The sequence below is a fragment of the Conger conger genome, chromosome 3, assembly GCF_963514075.1.
Source record: "Conger conger chromosome 3, fConCon1.1, whole genome shotgun sequence".
Taxonomy (NCBI): domain Eukaryota; kingdom Metazoa; phylum Chordata; class Actinopteri; order Anguilliformes; family Congridae; genus Conger; species Conger conger.
In genome coordinates this window covers 12,550,904-12,565,903 of record NC_083762.1, presented here as the reverse complement: position 1 = coordinate 12,565,903, position 15,000 = coordinate 12,550,904, and the positions used below count along the sequence as shown (strand labels likewise).

At 48.4% G+C, this 15,000-nt stretch overlaps 1 protein-coding gene across 1 annotated transcript in view; it reads right to left on the bottom strand.

Annotated features, from left to right (window-relative positions):
• fgfrl1b (fibroblast growth factor receptor like 1b) overlaps positions 1-15,000 on the bottom strand; it is a 39,550-nt gene that overhangs the window by 14,859 nt on the left and 9,691 nt on the right. The window contains exon 3 of the mRNA XM_061235317.1: positions 3,864-4,136. Within this exon, the coding sequence (XP_061091301.1) occupies positions 3,864-4,136 (273 nt within the window). The remainder of the gene's footprint in view (positions 1-3,863; positions 4,137-15,000) is intronic.

Here is a 15,000-nt window from a genome sequence, read left to right as displayed (position 1 = left end):
CTGAGAACCTTCACAGCTACAGTGCAGTTATTTTCGAAAAAGCAAATAGCGCTGACTTGAGGTTTTTTTTTCTTTTTCAACGCAAGGCTAATGATTGAAACTGTGGAATTTTGCAAGTTTATGGATTTTGGTCATGTTTTTACAGAACACCTGTGAAATTAGTAGCTTGGATTCGTTACTCAGAATGTGGGATGGGGGGGGGGGGAGGTTTTCATGGGACGGAATGCAGTAAGTAAAGGAGGGGGGGGTGCAAACCTCCACTCATGAAATGCCTCCAATGTGATTCACAGAAACCAAAGTCCTCAAATTTTTTTATTGTCTTGCCCTTGCTTTCCTTTCATTTAGGGGCAATTAGCCGCCCGTTTTAACGACCACTTAAATTCCACAGGGAACCGGGGGGCCGTGACTTCCCCGGCCCTTTTTCGGGGGGGGAGAACAGTAAAGCAACAGGCCGTGTTTCCACCTCGTACTGGAGGCCCACTCGATCTACGCGCGCCAAGAGGGGACATCACGGACGCAGAGGCCCCGGCTAAAACGCTTAATGCGCTCTAAAATGTCAGCCGGCCGATTATGACTCGGTCCCCTTCCCACAGCCCAGCTCCGGAGGCCCAGGGACCAGGCCGCACCACAGGAAGGACCCCATGCCTGGAGTCTGAGGGCCTTTCAACACCACCACACTCCTGCAGAGTTACTGCTCCCTCTGAAGGTAGGCCTTCGGAGCTCAGGTCCAGAGGCCCTCAGCAGTCGTCAGTCATGCGTTCGTAGACACACCAGCCCCAGCCTGAACCGCGCGTCCCACACACACAGTGCCCCCAACCGAGACCAATCACCTCACACCCTTACCCTCAACATCCACCCCCAACACTCTCTCTCTCTCTCTCTCTCTCTCACACTCTCTCTCTCTGTCTCTCACACCCAGTCCCATCAGATACTTCAGTGCTCCACTAAGCTAAATCTTACTTAATTCATTCATTAATAGTTTCCCAGCGTCTGACAGAAGTCAAAGAAATTGAAAATGAAGACGGTGGTGTTGAGTTACCGTCGTAAACAACTGCAGCTCTTGTATGACAGGAGCGCACTGTGTGACAGACACAGTAGGTAAAGGACTCCTTTGTTCTCTGAAATTGATATGAATCCAGACATATGAGCTGTAAAGGCTTCGTTTTTTAATGCTAACGAGCCATAATTTCCCTTTTTTGCACAATGCGCACTTGTACGTTTTCATTTCGTGTTGCATAAATGAAACCATATTGATTTAATAGCCCGCTGCCTGCCAGCTCTGTCAGTCATGCCAAGTGTAATCCAGTATAAGTCTAACATGAATGCACTCGGCGAGCTCTCCCTCTTTTTTTCCAGAAGGGCTGAAATTGTTTCAGCAGGGCCGGGGGTCGAAGGCCATACAGAGTCTGTAGACATTTTTGAGGACACGGAGAAGGCTGAATTTGTTTCTCTTTTTTGTGCCCATTCATAACGGTTTGTTATTTCACACATCATTCTCCTGATATACTACTGTGCTGTGTTCGACCTTGGATAGATGACACTGATTACATTACCCGCACATGGGGAGCTACCCAGAGGCCCAAGAGTACTCCGACAAGACACAGTCTGTACACAGACACTGACGCAGGGTTATGGGGTGCTGCTGGTGGTGATTAGTTTATAAGGAAGGCTGAATTTTAACCCTTTGAACAGCATATTTTTTGTTTTTATGTTCCAACATTCCAACAAGTCGATGTTATAGAACCCCATTGCTTTCAGTTGCCTAGTCGTGATTGTTACATCAGAATTAGAATGTTCAGTTACAAACACTCTAATCACATATTTGGGATCGTACACCTCAAAGGAAACTTTTAAATGAGAGGCACAGGACGTGGAGAGAGATGGGAAAGAATCAGCAGAGGTAGATTGGTTAATTTGTTACTGAATGGGAGAGTACTTGAGTGAGTAGAAATGGGGGATGGGGGGAAGGGAAGAGGAGGGAAGAGGAGGTGGGGTGTTGAAGGAGATTTATTTACTTGTGAAATGAGATGCTGGAGATTGCACACCCAGGACCAGCAATACGCAGCCAAACTATGTATGAGTAAAAGAAAAGGTTTGTGTTTGCTGAAGATAAAGCCCCGAACATTTCCACACCCAGACAAAGGCACCATTTGTGCACAAACGTTGCCTCCTTATCATCAGCAAACTATACGAGATCTTACGGTGGCTTAGTTAGCTTAGCTATTCACAAACGGGAAAGGGACAGAAGGACACAGAGAGTCTGGGACAGAAGTTGTACGAGTGTGTTGTCATTTTTAAATACAGTAAGATAAGAGAAGGTACAGAGATAGGTATAAAAAGTGGGTGAAAGCGCCTACATATGAGCTATATAACTCATTGATAAGCACTATATAGCACTAAAAACCCCTCTTGAGTCAGGTTCTGCTCAAGGTTTCTTCCTGTTTGGGAGTTTTGGCGTACTCTTGGGGACCGGTTTCTCTGCAAAGCTGCTTTGTGACAAAGGCCCTTTGTTAAAAACACTATACAAATAAAAATTGATTGATTGATTGATAGCACATTCACAAGCAATACATATGTCACTACTAATGTCAATAACCAACATAAAGATTTTGTGTCACTTCACTTGGTAAGTCATGGTAATATCACTTGCTGCATGAATGTTGACATAACATACCATATGCCCATTTGCTTATGAATGTTTATGTAGTGCATATAAATGTACTATGTAGTTCTTATGAAGGAGTTATATAGCTCTTATGTAGGAGCCTTCAATGAAAGTGTTACCAAATGAAGTGTAGGGCTACTTAGTGCTGAATGGGTGAATCCAACCTTGATGGAAAAAATGTACAAATGCTTGTTGCTGGGGAGGTACCCTATAGGTATTAAACTGTACCCCTAGCCAGCAATATATAATTCATTTGTTTTTGGTTTTTTGGTTGTTGTTTTTTTTGCTAATTTGTCCCCAAAGAGAACATTACTATACTTTCAGGGTATATTTGGGAAATTTGATCCTTGATGAACAAAAGTAGACAAGGTGGAAATGGAGCAGGAGAGAATAAGTGGAGAGAGTGTAGGTTACAGCAGGTAAAGGAGGAATAGGATAGAGGAGGTACAAAAAGAAGGTAAAGAGAGCAGGGTACAGAAGGTAAAGAGGGATCAGGGTATAGTGGGTAAATAGGGATCAGAGTACAGAAGGTAAAGAAGGATCAGGGTATAGTGGGTAAAGAGGGATCAGGATACAAAAGGTACAGAGGGATCAGGGTACAGAAGGTAAAGAAGGATCAGGGTATAGTGGGTAAAGAGGAATCAGAGTATAGTGGGTAAATAGGGATCAGGGTACAGAAGGTAAAGAAGGATCAGGGTACAGAAGGTAAATAGAGCAGGGCAGCAAAGGTAAAGAAGGATCAGGGTATAGTGGGTAAAGAGGGGTCAGGGTATAGTGGGTAAAGAGGGATCAGGGTACAGAAGGTAAATAGGGATCAGGGTACAGAAGGTAAAGAGGGATCAGGATACAGAAGGTACAGAGGGATCAGGGTACAGAAGGTAAAGAGGGATCAGGGTACAGAAGGTAAAGAGGGATCAGGATACAGAAGGTACAGAGGGAGCAGGGTACAGTGGGTAAAGAGGGATCAGGGTACAGAAGGTAAAGAGGGATCAGGATACAGAAGGTAAATAGAGAAGGGTAGCGAAGGTGAAGAAGGATCAGGGTATAGTGGGTAAAGAGGGATCAGGGTACAGAAGGTAAAGGGGGATCAGGATACAGAAGGTACAGAGGGATCAGGATACAGAAGGTACAGAGGGATCAGGATACAGAAGGTACAGAGGGATCAGGATACAGAAGGTGGACAGAAGGCCTCACTCACTGATGACGATGAGGGTGTAGTTGAGGGAGACGCTGCCGAAGCCGTTGATGGCCCTGCAGACGTAGACGCCGGCGTCGTCCTCCTCCACCTCCTTGATCTTCAGGCCCTGCTTCAGCACGCGGTAGCGGCTCCACCCGCGGATCACGTTCCGGCCGTCCTTCACCCACAGGACCAGCGGCGGCGGGTCGCCCTCCACCGGGCAGGACAGGCGCACGGTGCGCCCCAGTTTCACCAACTGCCTCTCGTCCACCGGCCGGCTCACCCAAGGGGGGCCTGTAACACACACACAGTCACATTCACATTCACATGTACTGGCATGACTGGATACAGTTTACATTGCCAAAGTACAGAAAAGAACATGAACATACACCACTGAACACATGAACGTATGCAGTGCATGGACATAGTTTACAGACTACCGAGGCTCACTGGTTGCCCCTCCATTTATGGCAAGCTGTGACGTGATTTGCCACTAGTCTGATGCATTTCTGTGTTTTCCTAAAAAATAGCGGAGCTTTTGGTATGCATCAAATTCAGGGCACACACACACACACACACACACTTGGCTTCCCAGTGTTCCTTCACTAGACCGGCACTTCTCAAACTGCTGCTTTGCTACCAAATATTTAAGTTTCGACACTGTACTGTATGTGCGAGCCAATTGATTCATCTCAGTCTTTAATTTGATCAGTTAAAAAAATCTAATTATCACCTAATTTTATGTAATCATTTGCAAAATATCACAATAAGCTCAATGTGAATAGGGGACTACTATTCTTCACTGCGTACTGTTCATAGCTAATGAGAGTAAATTCCTCAAAACATGAAGAAAATTGAACAGCTTGTTAAAATTCTGGGATAGCAATCTTGCAATAACAACAAGTAAGAGTTGCAGTCATGGTGACCTTTTTAATGTTTATTTTTTACTGTGCTGAAGTTTATCTTTATAGAGATAACACATTATCTCAAACATAGTGTGTGTATGGTACACGGTGTGTGAAGGTTAGCAGAAATACCTAAATTTGTCTTTCACCTCATACACCGTGAGGTCCGCAAGTATTTGGACAGCGACACACATTTCGAGGGCTGTAATTAATATAATATAATATGAAGTGAGCCATGTAGGAATTAGAGCCCTTTAACATTGTATCAATGTCCAAATACTTACTGTATCATGAAAAAGACATTTGTATTTATAGTGTCAACACATCTTAACCAAATATGACATTAATACACTATAGAGGAAATATTGCGAGCAGTAAAGGTTCATGGGCCTGTATACGTCCCGCTTCCCCCGTTAAAATCCCAGCACACCCCTCAGTGTAGTGACAGGCTGCACTCTGAAAGATGGCGGGACCACATTTCATTCAACAGCGGTCTCTTTCTCTAGAGTCCCGTGAGTCCGTTCCGGTTTATTTTTTTGGGTTCTTGCAGCGCTGGCGACGACGTGCTCGGCCCTGAACGTCCGCACAGAGTGTGCGCGCGAGTCCCTCCGTTCAAGAGCAGCTTGTAAATTATGCAGGGCTGTTTATTTTGCTGGGACTTTACGATGCTACAGCCTCACAAATAAAACCTTTAATTCAGGTGGAATAAAACATTTAATTCACCCTGCTGAATATAAACAGGCTATACTGGACCCGTTTAATGAGCACTGGGCAGATGACCGGCGTATGGAAAATTAAATAGAATCGGCGAGCAAGGCTGCAAAACAGTTGTGCTTCTTCACGGGGCTCATGGCCTCCCAGCATGCAGTGCGGCTGCAGTGCTCCATGGGTGAAGGCTCCTCTCTGTCTGTGGCGTGGCGCTGTGGCGCTGGTTCTGTAACGACACCCTGCGCTCCTGCAGAGGTCTCCGGTCTCGGCGCCAAACCCCACCCAGCCCCACCGGACAGCAACAAGGTCAACATTCCACCCGCCGAGCGATTTCGGGGGAGGCCGCGCCACACCCCTCGGTGGAAACGGGAGAGATGGGCTTCACAGATGAGCGGGAGAGAATAAGGGAGGAGGTTGCGGTCCGATACTCGGTTTCAGGTTTTTTTTGTTTTTTTTCTCTGGGACCTTTGGCTGCAGTTCCCCTGCCACTGGAATGAAAAGGTGAGGTGGGCTTTTCTTTGGCTCTAGTATTTTTGGAGCCATAGCCCACCCCCACCTCCCCCCAAACCCGCCGTGCGTGCATAAGGTTCTTTTCATCCCCCCTCTCCAGCACATGGTCTGTCCCGCGAGGGCCCCCCTTTCCACTGCCCCTGGCCTGCCCCAGCTGCCACAGCACAGAGTGTGAGTGTGCGACTGTGTGTGTGTGTGTCTGTCTGTGTGTGTGTATGTATGCATGTGTGCACGTCTGTCTGTGTGTGTGCATATGTCTGTGCGTGTGTGTATGTGCATATGCATGTGTGTGTGTGCGTATGCATGTGTGTGCGTGTATGCATGTGTGTGCATCTGTGCAAGTGTGTGTGTGCCTGTCTGTGTGTGTCTGAGTGCGTCTGTCTGTGCGTGTGTCTGTGTGTGTGTGTTGGAAGGTAGCTCTCATTCATGCCTGGTAGTGTCACATCCTGTTGCCATACCAAGCAACTGCTGTGAGAACCGCCAAGATTATGGAAATTGAGAAATGAAACCCCTACAGTTTGACCCCCCCCCGGCCCACCCTAGCTCCCCCCCCGAGCCCCTCAAACCCCCCCTCGTCCCCTCCTGCCGTCTCTCTGCAGGACTGAAGTGTTTTCACCTGGAGTCACTGGTTACTGTCCAGGAAAGTGGCAAAAGAAAAGTGGGGAAAAAGTGAGGCTTGTTTTTGGTACTGGAATTAAATTACGGTACATTCCAGAAGGTTAGACTGAGAAGTTATTTTCTTTTATTACCCCCCCATGCACCCCCCCACCCCCACCCCCTGAAAAAAGTAGTCTCCACTGCAGCAAGAATGGAAGAAAAATTCCTCTTTTCTGTGAACACGGAGCGAGAAGCACGCAACCGCAAAATAATCCGGGTGGATTCTGCTTCACCACAGGAACGTACCTGCCTCATTAATGCTGAATTTCTGTGAATTTCACATGCAGCCATAAACTACCCAGGTTAAACTTAAACAGATAGCTCATATCAAGACATTGGACATCCTTTGGCTCATCTACACATGGGTATTCCGCTGGATATTTTGCTGGTAAATCCCAATACATCTACAGAACAGAGACTGGTAAGAGTTATTTCCTCCAGAGGGTTATAAAAGGATATGTCAAGTCTCTCATGTAGCTGTATTGGACTTTACCGCTCAAATATCCTGCAGTTGTAACGTCTGTTACTGTGGAATTGCCAACATCTGTTTTGTGAGGATAAAATACAGGATTTTCAGAATGAAGTTTGATAAAAATTCAATGTGATTATTACTCATTCTGAAAATATGAAGACAGAGGGTTTGTGTTTTACTGTATTTCAGAGTGTGTATTGTTTCCATTCTGTCTGCGATGGACGGAATGGAATGAGTGTTCGGTCAGGCTGTGATAGGCAGCTCCTCAGGAAGGCTTGTGTCTCGTCCCCTATCCCGGTACAGGTGTCTGTCGAGTGGTTATTTTAGAATCCGGGGTATTCTAGCTGCTAAGTTTTATCTATATGATCACTATAGGACTTGGAACTGTACTTCTGATTTGCACTTTATCGTACGTCGCTCTGGATAAGAGCGTCTGCTAAATGACTGTAATGTAATGTACTGTGATGATTCGAGATCAAGACTCTAACTGTCACGCCTCAGTTCAAAAATCTGAGTCTTTTGCTCAGCTAATAAAAACAGACTTGATTTGTAAAGGTCCTTGTGAAGATCAGCCACTCTCGGTTGCATCCATCCAAACAAGAGTTTGTTGGGCCTGTTTGACCGGGAGGGAAATGCGGTTTTTATTTGAAGTGAGGAACAGAGGGATTTTGTGGGCGTGAGGGCAAGCAAATCCCCCACATCTTGGAGAAACCCCCCCCACCCCCGTCTCCCCACACCCCCAAATCTTGCTTTAATAAAGCAGCAGCAGTGGTGCTAAGGAGGGGTATACAATGGACCAGTATCCACTTTCCATTTCCTAGCACGGCTCAAATATGGCAGACCCGAGAAATGGTGAGATCAATCCTGCCTTTTCCTCTCCCTCTCTCCCTCTCTCGCTCCCTCTCTCTCGAGGCAGTCTTATTGAAATAGCCTGGGGGCCGTTGAGGGCCTGATGAGATGGAGGAGCTGGAGTCGATGGCCCCCTTTATCCCTGACACGCTGGCCTGGCCCTCAGCCTGTGGCGCCCCTCACTCACATGGAGGGACCCAGGCCACGGGGGTGTGGGGTGTGGGGTGAGACAGCAGGGGTGGGTGGTGGGCTGTGCGGTCAGTGTGGCGTGTCTTCATCACGCATCTCGCCCTCGGAGAGGGGAGCTTGGCACGGGGTGGCGGGTGGAGGTTTGGGGGTGGTGTTGAGAGGCAAACGTCCACACGGCGTATGAACCATAGTGGGGGGGGGGAGGGGATGGAGGGGAATCTGACCCCCGGCTGCTCCAGGACCCTAAAAAGCCCAATGGTCTATGGGTCTAGGTCAATCTGTTGGGGTAGAAGACACCTGAATGGGCATGGTGGTGGTGGGGTGTGTCCTCTAGGGCCCTTGTTCCAGGGAAGGGAAGCGATAGCTAAGGCTCTATGCTGGTGCCTGTCCTGAGGGGGGCGCTGTACTGTATGTGTGTTTGTATGTTCTCTCCTCCAGGTGGGGGGGGTCAAAGACCAGCCCAGTGACAGAGATAAGGGGAGTTCTGGACCATGCTAACGGGAAGGGTGGGGGGGGTGGGATTTTGACACTACGAAAGATTACAGCTGGTCTGGAACCAGCCTGAGCACTTCACAGAGGCGACCCCTGACTTACACCACCACCCCCCCCCCCATCCCCCAAAGCCCCCCCGCAATGTCGCCTTGCTTCATCTGTGAGAAGAAAATAAACACCCATACCACTCTTCCCTATTGAAGTCAAATAAAACAACTCCCCCCACACCGCCCAACACCCTAACCCCCCAACACACAAACAAACCCCTCCGCCACTTCACTTGTTTTCTGAACTTACAGACTCAGCAGGGCTTCTCTCTCCACAAATAACAGGGATGAGCAGGGAAGAAACAACACACACACACACTCGCTCGCGCTGGCAGGCGAACACAAGCATATACACACTCGCACGTCGCAAAATTTATCTCAGGCCGGTTTTCTTTCTTTCTCTCGATTTTCCCATCCGCGGAAGGTTTGATCTCCTTGTTCGCTTCCGCAGAGTTCTTCCCAGAATTCCTTTCATCTTCAGAGAGCCGCGGAGCTCTGTTCCGGGCTGCGGACAGGGCAAGCGGCGGTGCTGGTGGCCACAGTCGTGCCGCACGCACAGATGGGAGTCCGCACGCAAACAGCCTTCACAACTACACCGCAAAAGAAGAGTCTGTCCTGTCTGTTTTGTCTTATGAACAGACTTAAAATCATATTTTTTTCTCTCTCGAGTGGAAACTATTTGTTTGTTTTAAATTAGGGTTTGCCTGACGGGAGACATTTTCTTACCTCATTGGCAAATGTTGAAATCAGCAAAACAGTCTCACCTTAGTGGGAATATTTTTGTCTTTTTTTTTTAAAATCAAAAACATAATAGAAATTTTTACTCTAAATATAAGAATATAATAATATAAGAATTATATAAAATAATTGCTGACACTGACTTACAGTGTGCATAGATGGGAACATGGCAGGCAGGAGGGTTGCACTAAACAGTTTGTCCCATGTTGATTTATGTTAATTCCAATAGCCTATGCCAAAAAGCCAGTGTTCCGATACCAATCTCAATCTACACGATAACTGTGCATTTCCAGCCAATCTCCAGAAGCCCATTTTATTTGGTACATCTTGATATGGGCTGGTTGGATTGTCAGGAGGATGATTTATGGAGCAGGGCCCTCTCCGACCAGAACCGTGGAGGCACTTTGAAGCCAGGGTTGCCGCAAGCGAGTCACAAGGACAACGCCGGTGTCACATTGAGAGCTTCAAACGTGACTCTACAGAATAAATCATCAAAAGTACAAAAAATCTAAAGATCACACTGAGGAGGGGAGAAGCTGGGTGCAGGGAGGAGAGGAAAAGAGAGGGAGAGAGGGAGGGAGAGAGAGGGAGGCAGAGACAGAGAGAGGGAGAGAGAAAGGGAGAGCAAGGGAGAGTGGGAGAGAGAGGGAGAGGGAAAGAGAAGGAGAGGGAGAGAGAGAAAGAGAGGGAGAGAGGTACACTGAGATTCCCCTTGTTTTTTCTCACGAACACCTCCGGGAGCGAGACTGGGTCTGCTCGAGCGCCAGAGCAAAAGCGCCGAAGCGAAAATCTCTCCAGTAAACAGGCGGGATGAACAGATGAACGGCGAGGTCTGACGGACAGATCCGGCCGGGCGCCACTTTTTCCTGATGAGATAGGAATGGCACACACGCTGTGAATGCCCCAGCACTTATCAGCCAATCGGGGGACAGCGAGGCTATCCCGTTGCACTTCCTGCCAAATACGCTCCGATCTGGAATCAGATCTGCCGCCAGTATCGCACTCGCAGACCGGCTCTCCTTATCTCTCCTGCGGTATCCTGAAGTCAGGGGGGGGGAGACAGACTTCAGGCCCCATTGTAACATTTTGTTTGCACCCGCTGGTAGGAGGAATAGACCAAACACTCGGTGCCTCGCGTGCGGGGGGGCGGAACCAGGCGGCCCGGTGTTCATCGTCTCCGCGTCCAGGGCCCGGGGGCGTTTGATGTGAATGTTGTTGACTTTAAATCTGTGCCGTGGTGCAGAGCGGGGAGAATGACGAGAGGGGGGGCTGGTAAACACGGGTTCCGATGTTATCCTAACCCCTCCGTGTTTACCTCTCCTCTCACCCCCTCCTCCCGCCCGTCAACCTCTCCATCTCTCTACGGGTGTACTCCCTCCATCCATCTTTCCCCAGGCCCGTCCGTTGACTGTAGCACCACCCGTCATTCCTGCTTCTCTTTCCCTTAGACCGTGCCCTCCTGCTCTCAGCCCCCTCTATTCAACCCCAGGGGATCTTTCCAATCACTTGCTTTTCACCTCCCGTCTCCTTCTTTTTTGCCTGACCCGGAAATCGATCAAGGCCCGCCGCCATCTTTAAGGAAATTCCGACCCATTAAACGTTCCTCCCGAGAGCTAGAAGCTAGACGTTAGAAAGGCTCGCAAACCTTTCTTGAGCGAGGAAACATGAGCGCGTTCCTTTTTGTGGAAGCATTTCATTTCGGAATGCGTGACGCATGAACGATGCGTGACGTATGAATCGCCTCACCCCATCTGCCACGCATCTGCTACGTCCGTGACCGACGGGTCTGAGAACCGATGTTTGAAGGAGCGAGGACATTCCGTTTGCCTAATTCACGTTTTTTCTCCATTTCGCCTTCTTCAGCTCCATTTCACACCTCTTTTTGCTGCCGCTCGTGGTGGGAGGAGCAGGGAGCAAGAAAAGGAGCAAGGAAAAGGAATAACAAGGTGAAAAAATAAGTGCTTGGAAAAAGGAGCCCAGTCGGACTGCTGTGTCTGAAAGTACTTACTCCAACCATGCACTACACCACCTGATTTCAGTCATTATTTTACCTCTTTGGATCAGTAAGTAAGTTCATTTGTGAAATCAGGTTGTGTAGTGCATGGTCGAAGCGAATGCCTACAGACACTGCGGCCCGCAGGACCTCCACTGTGTACGTCCCTCCTGCCCGGCTGATTCAGCTGGACCACCAAGCCTGTCCCCATGCCTGACAGAGCCACCCATGGGTGTCCCTGCCATACCTCATCTCTGCTTCGACTTTTTAATTGGACATTTATGTACTTTTATTCATCCGTTTTTCTTTTTAAAACCATTCTTTCAACAAACCGGTGTCAACCGGCAGCAGATGGGTTCCCCTACTGAGTCAGGTTCTGCTCAAGGTTTCTTCCTGTTGCTCAGAGAGTTTTTCCTTGCCACTGTTGCCCTTGGCTTACTCCTGGGGACCAGTTTCTCCGTAAAGCTGCTTTGTGACAAAGGCCCTTAGTTAAAAGCGCTATACAAATAAAAATGGATTGATTGATTGATAAACGCCAGCCCTGTTCCCCTGGTGGAGATGGGACTGAATTCCTCTGTGCCAGGTGTGAGATTCGGGCACACACTTCCTGCAACAGGGCCGTGCTGTAGCGCTAAAGCTGAAAAGGAGGCACACCTGATTCTACTAATTTGCAGCTCAACGAGATCTGGAGCCGTTGAATGAGGAGCGCTTTGTTGGGATTGAAATGAAAACCGACAGTACAGGACGGCAGATCTCCAGGAACAGGGTTGGGCAGCCCTGACAAATGTAGTCTTAACGTAATGCTTGCCATGGAAGGAAAGATAATCCTACTACTATGCCTGGGCCCTCCCTCTGCCTTTTCAGCATTAGTGCTACAGCTCGGCCCTGTTGCAGGAAGTGCGCGCCCTAACCTCACACCTGGACCAGAGGAATTCAGCATAGCGTCGTCAAGGATAACATAATACCAGGGAACAGGGCTGGTGTTTAGAGCTGGGCTACACAGCTCCTGTGGACCACAGAGTCTCCAGGTATTCCCTCAAGCCATGTACTGCACTAACCTCATTTCACTAACAAACTTACTTCCTGAACCAAGGAGGTCGAATAATGATCGAAGGGGTGGTAGATCTCCAGGAACAGGGTTGGGTAGCCCTGGTCGAGGGATAGTCCTAATTGGCATGACATGCTACCCTCGTCTTCCCTCTTGCTCTCCCTGCATCTGCACTGCAAAAAAGTCTGTTTTTACACAAGTTTCAGTATTTTAATATGACTAATATGCCAATTTCATATTAGAGTAGAAAATATTAGCTTGTTTCAAGTACATTTTTGCTTGAAATTGTCTCATCCTATTCGGCAAATCTTGAAATGAGTAAAATACTCACCTCACTGGCAATCTTTCTGTCTAATTTAGCAACAAAAGAAATAGAAATAAGGTTTCTCTTGTTGAGCAAAAGAGGAACTTGAAACTGGCAAATATTTCCTATTTGATTTTAAGTCTCATTACGTGACTAAAACAGCGGTTGACACAGATTTTTTCGCAGCGCACCCCCCCTGTGTACCCCTGTCTCTGGGTTCTGGTTCCAGCTGTTGCACGGTGGTGGAAGTGGAGCAGCTGGGTAGTAATCCGGCCCATTATCAGGGGCCGTTAATCAGGGCGATAGCAGCGGCACGTGCTCCCTGGGCCAAGAAACTCCACACCGCCGGGCTCATTAAGGAGGGCAGGCCTGAAACCAGCCCTGCTACGGGGTCCCAGGTGCCACAACATCCTGAGAATATTTATTGCACTGCGAAAAAACTCACATCTGTCCTAACATGTGTTTTAGTCTTCTAATGAGACTTAAAATCTTTTCTTTCTTTTTTAAAAAAAGATATTTGTTTGTTTGAAGTTACCGTTTGCTTCACAAGTGATATTTTCTTATCCCATTTGGCAAATCTTGAAATCTGATGGGGAATATTTTTTATTGAGCCGAAATTTTTTTTTTTTTAATCTAAATATTACTTGTTTAGGTTTCTATTTCTTGCTCTTCTTAACACAACTATTGATTTTGTTGAGTTTGACTTATTTCTTTAATTTTTTTGTAGTGCACCACCGTTCTCATTAAGGGGAAGAGACGTGAAAGGAGCACTGCTCCAGGGCCCCAGGTGGCACACCGTCCCAGGAGCTGAAGTTTAGGCACTGGGCTGGAGAGAGGTCAGGCCTCATTTACCCTCACCCACCCCGAGCCCTCTGGGATATTTTAAGAGCTAGAGATGAGATACACTGAGCAGCCGTGGCTGTAAACGCTAAGCAGAGAGTCTGTATCTGTCATCGCGCCCATGTCGGCATGCTCGCCCCCGATCGTTAGCTCTACGTGTCACCCTGCCTCAGCCTGCATTCGAGCTCGCAGCTGTCCGTCTGACACCCAAATACTTCGGTTGGGAAGAAAGGCTAACCCCTGTCACTTTGTAGAAATGCGCCGCGCTGAAAAATAAAAGACGCAGAACAAAGGCGTCAAAGTTTTCTTTTTCCAAATCCGTGCGTGTTAAAATCTCCAGGTGACGTCAGGCTTGCCTTCTTACCCTCGAGCTCGCTGCTAGGAGGTAGGGACATTTTGCCACGCCTTCAACCCTGACAGCTGCTGGGGAGGGCACAGGGTCTACCCCCAGATAGAGGGGGTGGGGGTGGGGCGGAGCGGTTCAGGTTCGGGGTTACAGGGGAGTGGCAGCGGCAAACACGACTGCTGCCTTCCCCCTATTCCGGGGCCTCGTCTCAGAAACAACAACAACAACAACAACAACAACAACAACAACAACATCCACATCAACAACAACAACATGATCAACAACAACATCAACAACATCCACATCAACAACATCAACATCAACAACAACATCAACAACAACAAGACCAACATCAACAACAACAACAACAACGAGTACAACCCAAGGCCATCCCTGAGTGCTCGCACACTGTGTTATTACACCCGGTCACGTGATCAGTTCACCGGGTTCTCTCGACACGCTCAGGCTGAATCGTGGCGGCTCATGTTCCCCCAGCTTTGTTGCCGTTTCCTTCCAGGTTGTATATTTTAGGCACGCTGCAGGGAGGGCCAGGAGCCTCCGGGCTTGGGCTCACCCGGTGCGAGACAGACCCCCATATCTTTACCCCTGCGCCGCCCGGACCACCAGCGGACAAGACCACAGGGGAAAGAGGTGCGGTGAGCCAAGCCCTGTCCTCATAAACCCCCGCCCCAGCTCCAGGAGGTTTTCTGGGTAAAGACGCACTGGCGGGGGGCACCTGCCTAAAAAAGAGAAGCGAGCTGGTAGCATCTTCCGCTAAAGGACGCTCCACTCCAACGGTGTGGGCATAGTTCTTGCGCTGGTGTTTATATCTCTGGCGAACTGTTTACACACCGTGTTGTGTCTACGCTTCCCACGACGTTTCCGTGCTCTAGGGGAAGGCCTTTTCTTCATGTTTAGTGAAGAGAACGGGGCGACTCGCATCTGAGCTGCGGGCGAGATCCCGTGCTGCCGCAGTCCAGCCCAGTGGGTGTCAGTGGCACCACACTTTGACTAAATGAAAAATATCTCATTGAAAAAAGCTGCAGATTCTCAGCTCTCT